The 13,191-nt window shown below is 31.8% G+C and overlaps 1 protein-coding gene across 1 annotated transcript; it reads right to left on the bottom strand.

Moving 5' to 3' along the window:
• Nucleotides 1-8,696: 8,696 nt before the first annotated feature.
• On the bottom strand, nt 8,697-12,586 carry LOC132029308 (transcription factor WER-like). The gene is made up of 3 exons (XM_059418615.1): nt 12,377-12,586; nt 10,362-10,491; nt 8,697-9,371 (listed from the first exon to the last, which is right to left on the bottom strand). The coding sequence occupies exons 1-3, from the start codon at nt 12,510-12,512 to the stop codon at nt 8,918-8,920; spliced, it is 720 nt and encodes a 239-aa protein (XP_059274598.1). The 5' UTR covers nt 12,513-12,586; the 3' UTR covers nt 8,697-8,917.
• Between the last annotated feature and the right edge of the window lie 605 nt (nt 12,587-13,191).

The following is a 13,191-nucleotide window of genomic DNA, read 5'->3' as shown; positions in this document are numbered from 1 at the left end:
ATTATGCATCACTGACCTCGTCAAAGGAATTCAGGTTACACAACCTTATATTCCCATCCTCTCTGTTGAATGTATACCAAATTCTATGTGTTGATATTTTCTTCTATATGTATCAGAAAATCCGATGCACTTGCCTCATAGCGTCTTCCACATAACGCCTTGAAATTTTCTTCTTGAATGTTTGGTACCTACCGTCGTTGAGAGATTACACGATTCCTGTTGAAGAAAGGAATACAATCAGTTAATACAGCTCGTTAGATGAGCTGTTAAAGAGCTTAGCATAGCAGTCTGTTACATGTTAGTTATAACTGTATTTGTGAAAGGCAGTTAGTGAAGTAGTTAGTCAACTAATTCTACTGATATACACATGTATATATAGAAGATACATAGCATTGTAAACTTAAAACGTTTAATCATTCATTTCTCTTAATGCTACTTGCACGAAAAGGAATTCTAGTCTGTTTAGCTCATGGACACACAATACACTTATTGACTATTTCAGAAATATTGTCTTTTCAACTAGGTAGTAATTTGTATAGAACAGATGAAGGCACATGTCCAAATCTCATATGCCATAGGTTGATCTCTGATTGATTAAATTCTTGACTGGTTTTAGCTACTAGATTTACACCATGAGTATGATCTCCAGGTGATTGATTAAGTAGATATAGCCCATCTTCTTGTCTACCAATCTCCTTCACCTTCCCGTGGAAGAGATCCTGAAATATACAGAAATCAGGATAAAACAAGGCTGCACATTTTAACTCTCTTGTAGCCTTAGAAACAAACATTAAGTTATACTTAAACTGTGGCAATAATAACACATTTTCTAAGGTACTTCTAGGTCATATAGAGCTTGAACCAGTGTATGTGACCATAGAATGTCACCATTTGGTAGATAAACAGGCTTTGGATTCTTACTCTTAATGACAGTTGATTTATCTAGCATATCTATATTGGACACCATATGATTGGTGGCACCAGTGTCAATAATCCATTGCACTAGTTTAGCTAGAAAAGCCTTACTTATACTTGTATCCTTACCAGTTGTGTTACCCGCTTGACTCTCAGACCCTGTAGCATTGACACTAGCTGAGAAGCAGTTGCTCTTATTCAGCATCTGAAGAATCTGGTCATATTGTTCTTTGGTAAACACACATGCTCCAGGTTGGTTTCCACTTGCCTGTTGCACCAACTTCCTTTGATCAAGTAGCCCTTGATACATACCAGTGATCAATCCTTCATTGACCTGATTTGAGGGATTATTATTGCTTAACACAACTGGTTAGATGAGCTATTAATGGGCTTAGCATAGCAGTCTGTTAAGTCTGTTAAATGTTAGTTATAATTGTATTTGTGAAAGCTAGTTAGTGAAGTAGTTAGTCAACTAATTCTACTGATATACACATGTATTTATAGAAGATACATAGCATTGTAAACTTACACGTTTAATCATTCATTTCCCATCATCAATGAAAGGTATCTGATTCTCTTCTTCATCACTAAGTTCTTCTTCTTCTTCTCTTCTTTCTGGTTTCATACAAAGAACTCGAACATGGAGTTCTGATTATCTTCAATTCCAAACAGCCTGTTAGAGACGCTGCTAGATGATTGTTGCTTACCTTGATGCAGTAACTCTTGCATTAATTGAACGCACTTACTAACTCTTCATTTTACTGTAACTATACACTAATTGAAGTGAGTTTTATGCTAAATTTTATTTATTGGGTAGACTACATCATGTGGACATAACCTTCTATTTATTTATTTTCAAAATTTGGATAAATTGTACTCCATTGGTTAGAGATTTGTATAGCACTGTAAGGATAAAGTGTGAGATTCAGTGGCCGTTTGGCCATGAACAATTTTTAGTTTTTCTTGAAGTTGAAATTTCGAAATTTTTTCGGAATTTGAAAAACACCAAAAAGTTGTTTTCACCTTTTTCACTTCAAATCACTGATAAAAATCCAAAAGCAACTCCAATTTATATTCATGCCCAAACGCAACTCCAATGTTCAATTACCATTTTTCACTTTGAAAACAAAAACTACCTTTTTCACATACTCACAATTTTCATGGCCAAACGGGTCCTTAGAGTCTCTAGCTCAGGGGAACCCTTAATTTTTGTTTTAGTTTAGATGAAGCGGAATGTATTAGAGGATTTGTTTAGCCAATCCCGGAATGTGGCTTAGTTGCTGTTGCGGAATGTATTCTCAGTTAAGATTATAACATATATCAATGTTTGTATCGTGAATTTGGAGTTGTTATAGTGTCATCGCCCAAAACTGAATAAGAAATGCATCTAATTTGTTTTATTTTACTTTTTTATTGGACCTACTCAGAAGTTCAATTTTTTGTTCACCTTCACTAGCATTGCTCGAGTGTATACCTTCATCTGAGGTAAGTGAAGTTCCTTCAAACGGATAATGAAATTTCAAGTTCATTGATGGTTGGTTCTGTAGAATTTGAGAGTTTTCAGAGCTTTATTTCACTGTGTAGCTTTCAATGGATCACGTTGTTCAGGTACAAGTGAGTATAATTTAATATTTGTGATCGACTTTGTTCCAATATTGAATTGCATAGAAGAGATGGGCATTGAAGCATCATTTTTTTTATATCTTCTCATCCCTGTTGTTGATTCCTGAAGTGACTATTTCGAGCTACATGACATTCAATTCATTTATTCTTCAAGGGAGCCAATGATCGCTCAAATTGATTCGTTGTTCTTCTAATCGTATTTAAATTTATTCACAATATCAATATTAGAACATGTTACATTTCTACTCTTTACACATTTTTGGAAGTTAGAGCTCTCAACCTTTCTTCTCCTGGTGAGTGTTCCATTTGGGGATTTTGCACCTATGTTTTGTGAATAAAAATGTCTATCAAATGTTTCCATGAGCCGAATATCTCGGAGCTGACATCTTCTTATATTATCAACTTTTTCTTTGAAGGTCGAATGTTGAAGATGGAAAAGAATTACTTCTTGAAGTGCAATAGATATGGATGCAACTATATGTACTTTGTCAAAACAATAAGGTTATTGGGGAAAAAAATACTAGGATGACAATCTGCAGAGTCAATTGATGTATCCTAAGCAAGCAAGGGTTAAATTAGTTCTGTTTCTTTTTTGCTTCATATATATTGCCCATCCTTTTTCAAATCTGACCATAATATTGAAGGTTATTGTGGAATAACTATTTGATTCTTGTCATTCTCTTCAAAATTGTCGGAGATTTAAATTGATTTTGTTCACAAGGGCAGAAATGTCAAGGGTGTTGTGTTAGGCCCAAGCTCAGCACAGGCGTCACCATATCTAGTTTAGGGCGGATTCACTTCTATTGTTGCGAGTTCGATTAAAATTTAATAATTTTAACTCAAAATTTTATATTTATGTTAAAAACTTTATTTAAAATATACAATCTATCTAAAATTTAATAATAAAAATAATTATGCTTCAAAACCCGTATACTAAATCCGCCTTAAATTACTAAAAGACCATGTATGGCGTTCTTTTGAAAACACCCTCATGCCTTGGGTCTTTAATTTGTAGTTATACTGAATATCTTTAAATAAATTACTAATGTACTATTCAATTTTTTTTTTTTTTAACTTATTAATAGGTACATAACTTTTTGTTAATTTTGCTTTGGTTGTCATTTTGATTGTAGTACTTGTTATAGCTTGGACAACAATTAATGTTGAATTTATAAAAGGAAATTAAAATTACGGAAAAGAGCCAAATATACCCTTGTTCTACTAGAAAAGGGCCAAATATATCCGTCATTATATTCTGGGTCCAAATATACTGCTATCGTTATACTATTGGTTCAAATATATCCTTTATTCGTTATAGTTGTCCAAAGTGGACATCCAATCCTATGTGGCACTAACATTTCATGAGGTGGAAGCCACATGGCATGCCACCTCAGCACTCCTATCCTATTTTACCCCTCTCCTCTATTTGTTCTTGCACGACTAGCATATCCTTCCCCTCCACAACCATTGCCACAACTTTCTGACTCAAATAGGAATTTCACAACTTTCATAGTGTCCATGTCCACCAATTGAACAACAGCCAGTTGACCAGAGTTATATCTACTAGAAAAAGAGATAAAAGAAAGGAAAATATACTCGTAAAATTGAAGAATTCCGGCTACTAAACGGGATATTATCTGATGCCTTCGCACATTTTTCCTTCATATAATCCATGACATTCCTCCCTACCCACACTTTTGGCTACCGAAAAGGGTGAAAGTTATTAATTGGGGTTTTCACTGTCAAATACTGAGGACTTATTATGTTATTTACTATTAAATGACAGAAGAACATCATACATGGTGCATACATTAATTTAGTTATATAATACAGAAGGGTATTGTATCTAATTAGGAAGCATTAAACTTGAACCAGAAGCAATACACTATAAGCACACCCCAAATGTCTGTGGCAGAAGACTGTCAACACCAACCGGGTCACACTATATTACCATCAACGTATCCCCAACTAATATAAGCTATAGAGGTGGTCATGGTGACGGCAATGGTTGGCATTGGTGGTTGAGGTGAAGGATAAGCTAGTGGTGAAAGAATAAATAGAGGGGATGGATAAAATAGGATGGGGTCGAAGTGACATGTCACATGACTTCCACCTCATTAAATATTAGTACCACGTAGGATTGGATATCCATCTTGGACAATTTTAATAGAGAAATGGTATATTTGAACCAATAGTATAAAGGTAGGGGTATATTTGGACTCAAAGTATAACGAAAGGTATATTTGGTCCTTTTCAGTAGTACAGATACATTTGGCCCTTTCCGTTTAAATTAAACAGGCTTACAATTTGAATCAAGTAAAGAGAATCCATCATCCATATGATGGATTCCAAATGCAAAAAATATTACAATGTGCAGATTGGTCACATACATAGCAAACAAATCTTCAGAATTTAATAAAACGGAAGCTCAAATTCCACATGGAGTTTAGGTTAAAAAGCCAAAGAATTGCGCTAAGAGTTGCAGGGTCAAAGATCGTGTAAAAAGTAACCTAATTTGACCAAAATGCTTATGTGTATTCAATGAAATGTAGTTTTCTGTTAACAGCCATTAAGTTAACCCAATTAATCTCCCATTACTTTCTAGGTACTAAATTCTTCACCCATTATTCACATTTTCATTTTTTTTCACTAGGTTGTTCCAAATTATATGCCAAAAGTCCAATCTTTTCCCAGCACCAACACTATAAATACTACAGTTAAATGAATATGTAGAAAAAAAATTAATACAGTTGCTTTGACCAATATAGTTGAAACAGACTTGGATTACTATCAAGGCAATCTTTGTCGCATCTTGGGTTGCATCTTTTAAATATTGTCGTACATCTTTTTGGTTAAATCATACCGAGAAGAGAGAGAGGAATATGGCATTAGGCTGAGATATATTGGGCAAAACTTCCTTAACAACAAGCTAAGGCCTCATTTGTTTTTTAATAGTGAATCATTACACTATAAATACTATAGTTAAATTATTTTTAGAAAAAAAGCTCTTAATACAGTTGCTTTGACCAGTATCCGGGAAGTTAAAACAGACTTGGATTAAAATACACGCTTTTATTTTCCATCCCTCAACCTGCATCGTTTTTTTTTTAAATATTTTCAAAACAACTTCATCTTTGGTTCTTTCATACCGAAATCAAAAGAGGAATATTTTTCTCTTGAACTGAGATATATTGACAAAATCAAATGGGTATTCTTGAATCCAATTTTCCATCTTTTTCTTATTGGACCAGAAGAGAAAAGAAGGAATATGGTTAGGCTGGGATATATTGCACAAATAAGCTATTTTTTAATCGATATTTAAAAAAAATTGATTTTTACTTTTGTTAATTGATCAGATAGCGAGCAACTTTTGTTCTAAATTTAATGGGTTCTTGATTTCTCATAGTATTTCATATTTTAAGTGTCTAGATGGTAAATTTCTCATGTGACGTATTGTATTTCATTGATCAATTAAACACAAATAATAATTATCAATAAGATTTTTTTCTAATATTTAATTACTTTTTATTTAAATTATATATTTATTATGTTTAAATATAAATAAATTATACATTCAGATGTTGAAAAACAAACAGTCTTAATCATTCAGTGTTTAGATCTAAATACAACATCTTAATATTCAGATGTATATTCAGATTCAGACGTCTTAATCTTAATGAAAACAAATGCACCCTAAGTCAGTATTTGTCAGGATTTTTACCACAAATTATGGTGATCGTTAGGATTTTGGCCAATCCTAACTCATCCTAAGGATCTTTTCAGCAGTTGTGACTGAAAATCTTGGCACTTCGTCAAGACATGAGTACATGACCAGAAGTTCTTAATTTCACTATAACTTGTAGTATAGAAATTTTAGCAACACATTTTTGTTTCAAAATTGATCCAAATTGTTAAAAATCAAATCTAAATGACTTCAAATTTGATATTCATCCTTGTAATGCAATTTAAACAAATATTCAAATGTTAGATTCAACTCAAATTTTCATAAATCGATAGATTTTCTTTAATTTCTTCTACACACAAGCTCAATAAAACTCAACAATGATATTATTCAAGTTTCTTCAATCGAAACCAATTCAAAATAATCACAAATACTTAATGAGTCTACAATTTTCTACTATACACATGAAGAAGAAGAAATTCATCTATATCATGCATGCATAGCTATCTTGTTGGAAAATTAACTTACTAATTCTATCCGAATTCTATCGGATATCATGATTTTTGGTCCGCTCATAGTGCGTCATATAAAATTATTCCATTTATACTATGGGATTATAAAGATTTCTAGTTTTCACTCATGGTACCTCATTTAGCACTCTAATTATCATAATTGTTAATTTTCACTAGTAGTACCTCATATAAACTTATTCCATTCACTCTACCAAATTGTCATGTGTTTTAATTTTCACTCATGTTATCAGATCATATAGTCATATAAAGTTATTTCATAACTCTATCATATTGTCACAATTTCTAGTTTTCACTTATGGAACTCATTTAAACTTATTACATTTACTCGACCGAATAGTCATGATTTTTAATTTTTCACATGTTTGCCATATAAACTTATGCCATTTACGCTATCTAATTGTCATGATTTCTAATTTTTATTCATGGCACCTCATACAAAACACATAAAAGTACACTTATAAAACTGAGTACTATCCATGATACTATTAAACAATATACCAAAGCATTTAACCATGTAAAAAGCTATAACATTGAAGCTAAACACAAGAAAAAAAATGAAGACATTTAAGAACTGTGGAATGCAAATCTTACCATTTGGGAGGAGTTCATCATATATTCAGCCTAGTGCACTACCATCTCGGCATAATTACCCTATGTTTAACAATGTGTGCAAACTATCATTAGTATTGAATGTACTAAGCAAATTGAGCAAGGATCGATACGTTCAATCATATAGTAGAAGAAGAAACATAACTTTGTATCGCATTATCATAAAAAGCACAAGGACATGACAAATATATCAATTGCCTTACAGCAGCAATAGCAACAACAACATACTCGGTATAATTTCACAAGTGGGATCTGGGGAGGGTAGAGTGTACTCATACCTTACCCTTATCTTGGGAGGTAGAGAGGTTGTTTCCGCTAGTGCACTACTTCTCGGCATAATTACCCTATGTATAACAATGTGTGTAAACTATCATTAGTATTGAATGTACTAAGCAAATTAAGCTAGGTTCGATACGTTCAATCATATGGTAGAAGAAGAAACATAACTTTGTATCACATTATCATGAAAAGCACAAGGACATGACAAATATGTCAATTGCCTTGTAGCAGCAACAACAACAACATACCCAGTATAATTTCACAAGTGGGGTCTGGGGAGGGTAGAGTATACGCATACCTAAACCTTATCTCGGGAAGTAGATGTTGTTTCCACTAGACTCAGCTCAGGATAAAGCAAAAATAAAGCAGGTCAAAAAGGAAAAGGAATAGTAACTACAACAAAACAGTATGCTAAGCGAATCACACGAGATAGTAGATAGTAACAGAAAACAAAAGTTAAGAAACTACATGAAAAATACTATGACTACTAGTAAGGAAGGAAAAACGAGACAACGCTACTATATACTAACCTTCTACCCTAATTCGTGTCTTCCACAACCTCCTATCTAAGCCATGTCCTCGGTAAGCTTTAACTGCACCATCCTTTCTAATCACCTCTTCCCAATAATTTTGCGGTCTACCTTTACCTCTTCTGAAGCCATCCATAACTAACCTCTCACACCTCCTCACCGGGGCATCCGCACATGTCCTCTTCACATGTCCGAACCATCTAAGCCTCGTTTCCCACATCTTGTCCTCCATCAAGGCCACTCCCACCTTGTCCCAGCCATCTTCATTTCTAATCCTATCTCTCCTAGTATGCCCACACACCCACTGCAACATCTTAATTACGCAACGTTCATCTTTTGTAAGTGAGAGTTCTTGACTGACCAACACTCCACCCCATATTATATAATTGGTCTAACCACCACTCGATAGAAAACAAAACCTCTTGGTTTACAATGTGTTTCATGAACACATGCCAATGAGCAAAATGCTTATTGAGATTACCAGCATATTGACTCGAACAAGATTCAAAATAATTTGGTAAGAAGTCAGAAGATTATATATGTCACTCTTTGACTCGAACTATATAATTTGTAAGAATTAAAAGGAAGAAGGTACAATCATTTTTGATAAGAGTACAATCAATTTCAATCTAAAAGGGACGACGTCAGATAGTTACTGACTTTTCACTACCTCTATTCCTCTCTATTAGATTTTTTTTTTTTCACAAATTCTAACCATCAAATTCCTTTTAAGGGGTTCACTACCTTTAATAATATGAGCATAGAAATTCATTATAGTACATGACTGGGGAAAATGGAGATACAATTAGTCCATGCTCAAATTCTAAATTAGGCATAAACAATTCACTACTAGTGGTACTAAAACTATCTAGTAAAAATGGTTCTGTCCAAAAATTTCCACTGGATTCTTCAAATATTTTTTCTTGAAAGACCTCACATTCTCCATCCATAATATTTTCCACACTTTGATGATCAGTTGTAGCACAAGAAGAAACTTCACTACATGATTGAATTGGTGAACATTGAGAAGTTTCCAATAATTTCTTCTTTTTTCGATTGCTGGACTGGTAGTTGTTATTAGATGATTTCTTTTTTGAGGTAATTAATTCTTGAGTTGATTTTTTCTTGAGAGAGGTGTGCCAATGATTCTTTATATCATTGTCTGATCTTCCAGGTAAGTGAACAGCAATTGCCGACCATCTGAATGTAAAGAAACAATGAAGAAAATTTTACATTAGATTTTTTAAAATAGACATTTAATAGCTTTAATCATAAAAAATTAGTTGTGCGTCTCTCTTATTTGTTTCGCTTAATTAAAACTTGACTAATTGAAATCGTAAGAGTAAATTTGAAAGAAAAAAAAAAAGGAATAAATGCTTCTTTTTTTTTTTTTTTTTTTATGTCAATTATTTTAAAGGAAATCAGTTAACCTAAAACTTACTCCCTTTTTTTTGGTGAAAAGAAAGCTTTATTGATCACCAGACAAACAAGTACATATGTCAATTCAACTTACTCCCGTTGTCTAATCAATTTATATGGTGGTTGTTTGGGCGTAGAATTTTAGAAAGGAAGAAAGATTTTTAAAACTGGTGTATGGTGATTTAAAACAAATTATAAACATTAGCGTGGCTATAAAAAAAAATGAAGGATAAAATGATAAGTTTAAAGTTTAATAAAGAAAATCTAACTTTTTTTTAACCGTTTAAAAAGAAAAATATGACACACAAATTGAGACAAAATGAGTAATTAATATTTGGAACCATATGTACGTATATTTCCAGTGGAAATTTATAAGTCCATATATCTGAAGCTTTTAGCTGCAGGCCTGCAGTTATGTGTAAAAGAAAAATAGTCCTTCCGTCCATTTTTACTTGTTTCGTATACTAAAAATAGATGTCCACTTTTATTTGTTCAATTTGAAAAATTATGAGATAATTTACATTTCATACCTATTTTACTCTTATTATTAATTATTGGGTTGAAAATTTCAAGCAATTTTTAGTGGTTGCACAATTTTTAAAGTATGTTTGATTGATCTCAATTATTTAGAAAATTAATTTATAGTACTAATAACTAGGAGTGATAGAATAAAATCGTCATTTTAATTATTGCTTTTTAAGGGGGGTGTCGAGTTAAACATGACAAATAAAAAATGGAGGAAGACGAAGAGAGAGATGTTGCATTGCTTACTTATTTCCAATTTCTGCATGAAGCTTCATGATTATCTCGTCTTCTTCCTCAGTGTAATTTCCTCTTTTAATATTTGGTTGCAGATAATTCAGCCATCTCAGTCTGCAGCTCTTTCCACACCTGGATAATCCTTCACAAAGAGAAAAATTCTCTCATTTAAACTAAACAATAATGGATGTAACTTGATACAATTTGCTGGAGTTCTAGTGACCGACGCAACTTATTTACAATTTGAGGGGGTTTGTAGTTATTTGTTTTTTAAAATATGAGCTTACAATAGAGAGGCAAACTTTTTTCCTTGTTATATTCTTAACATTAATTACTCATTTTCAAATTATCTTTCAAGTCTATAACTGAGACTATTCACCAATTAATGAATATTATGGTAAAATATCATTTATTAAATTTTTAAGGAACGTGCAAAGCAAATAGTAAACGAGTAGTAAAAAGTGAACGGAGGTGGAAATGAAAAGTTCTTATACTACTCTTCTTGAGAAATGTAAAATAGATTTTAATTTTTTGAAAACAAAAGAATTAGTAGGCAGTTCATTGACACAACTAAAATATATTTCAAAATAAAGGGTCACTGAAAGTTTATGTTTTTTTTTCTTTTTTTCCAGCGACAAAAGTCACCATTATATCCTTTTTTAGCAGCGACCAAATTTTTCGAACACATTGGTGCTCATATTTCGGGCGAGGAAATTACCTTTGTGGCGTAACTAGTTGCCACAATAACAAGCTTCCACGTGTCATGCACACTTTTAATTTCTACACAAATTTCACCTTAGAATCATTATTCCCCTTTCCTTTACTTTGAGCTATATTAATAAAATTAAGGTTTTGGGTTTGCGATTTGTTAGGTACGGAATTGAATATAATAGATTTAATGTATCGAGAAATAGATTGAGAAATGATTATAGTTAATAATATGGGTATGGAGAAGAAAAAATATATATACTTTAAGCTCTGTCCTTCTAATTTTTATTTTCTGGTAAACTTTAAAGGTTGAAAAACTTATAAAGCCTTGTTTGGACATAAATTTTGGTATTTGCTTATTAAACAAACCCATTATTTCAGATTTGAGATATACAACTTGAAGTTAAAAAACAGATTTTATGAGTTTTCTCATAAGAAACTTCAATTTATTTTTATGTTCAAACACAACTTTAATTTTTAAATAATGTTTACAACCACATCATCAAATACTACTTTTTTAAACCTCTCAGCCAAATTATGTCCAAATGCCTATTTAATAAGTATCGTATGAAGGAAATTGCTTTTCAATTTAACCCCTTATACTTCACAGTTACCAATTTTTGGTGAGTTTAAATTCTATTTATTGATACTGTTAAAATGCTAATACAATTGGGTCATTTAGTAAGTACTTTATTGGCAAATCTCTAAATAACTACTCCCCTTCCATTTTTACTTGTTATTTGCGGCACACGGTAAGAAGTAATTAATGAAAAAATAAGTTTACTATATCACTTTGAATATAATAGATTCAATGATCGATATCTACATTGAGAAATGATTATAGTTAATAATATGGATAATTAGGAACTAAATGATAAATTATTCTTGATTTTCTGTTGCACAAGTAAAAATAGACATCTATTTTTAGTTTGAACAAGTAAAATTTTACGATAAAGTATTAATTAGCATAATTTGGTAAAAATAGTAGTAATTAATCTAATGAAATAGTACTCCATTAACATAGGATGATAGTTTATGTGTTCTGAACTATAATTTTTTTGTTTACTGAATTTTACATTAATTATTTGTACATATTAAATGATTTTTTAAACACAAATATGGAGTGGATTTGAGCAAAACTGCAGCAGTCACTCCCCCTCCCAAACCAACTTGATATTACATGTTAAAGTTAAGTGATAATGTAAACAAATCTTTATACTATCGGTATAAATAACTTATTACTATTTTTTGCAATATATATAAAAGTAGAGTATCATTAAAAGAAAATTAAAGAAGAATACAAGTTTAGTTTAGTATACCAGCAAACTTGGGAAGTTGACGCCAGTTCCAGCAACCATATCTACTAACATAAGCTGCTAATTTTCTATCTTCTTCAAGTGTCCAAATCCCCTTCTTCAATCCACTTATTTTATCATAACAACGTGTTCTTGCCATTTCTGTACCTCTAATTTTTTTCTGACTAATTTTGTTGTTTCCCTTTTATATATACCAAAATATACAAAGTGAGAAAAACGTGCAATCTTGTGTGAAAATTAAAAAAAAAAAATTAAAAAAAAGGAAAAAGGACAATGGAAAACGAGTTACACAGATATACTAGGGCGGCCACGACTTTATAGCATCAGGTACATTTGAATTAAATACTTTTGAGAGTTAATGGTTAAAAACACATTTGAATCATCATTTTTTTGCGAGTTTCACACCAGATTATTAGCTCTTCTTTTTTCCTACCTGAATTAGCATCATTTATGCATTAAAACACACCTGAACTATCAGTTGTTTTCTTTTCATACATGATAGTGTTTAAGGTTTTCCGATGGGAAAAAGGGAATAATTGATAATTGCGGTGTGTTTTATTACATAGGTAATGATAGTTAAAAGAGTTAAAAGTGAAATAGCTTGATAATTGGGTGCGAAACTCGCGAAAAAAGCGAAAGTTTAGGTGTGGTTTTTTAACATTATCTCTACTTTTGGTATGAATTACAAATTTATGTGTGTAAAGTTTATTAAAATTAAATTATATAATAGAAATGAAGTCACAATTCAATTTTTTTTATAAGTTCAATGCTAAAATCTTAAAAATTAGATCTGTATACGGTTGAAACCGGGGTCGGTA

This window comes from Lycium ferocissimum, chromosome 9 (assembly GCF_029784015.1).
Source record: "Lycium ferocissimum isolate CSIRO_LF1 chromosome 9, AGI_CSIRO_Lferr_CH_V1, whole genome shotgun sequence".
In the NCBI taxonomy this organism is placed as follows: domain Eukaryota; kingdom Viridiplantae; phylum Streptophyta; class Magnoliopsida; order Solanales; family Solanaceae; genus Lycium; species Lycium ferocissimum.
The sequence above is the reverse complement of the archived record's forward strand: the minus strand, read 5'-3'. Positions and strand labels throughout refer to the sequence as shown.

Bases quoted from the DNA above. Each gene is read 5' to 3' on its own strand.
- LOC132029308 (XM_059418615.1), bottom strand. From the start codon at position 12,512: ATGGCAAGAACACGTTGTTATGATAAAATAAGTGGATTGAAGAAGGGG. The intron at 10,492-12,376 runs GTATACTAAACT...CTCTTTGTGAAG, and splicing joins TCAACTTCCCAAGTTTGCTG to GATTATCCAGGTGTGGAAAG. The intron at 9,372-10,361 runs GTAAGCAATGCA...CTTTACATTCAG, and splicing joins CATGCAGAAATTGGAAATAA to ATGGTCGGCAATTGCTGTTC.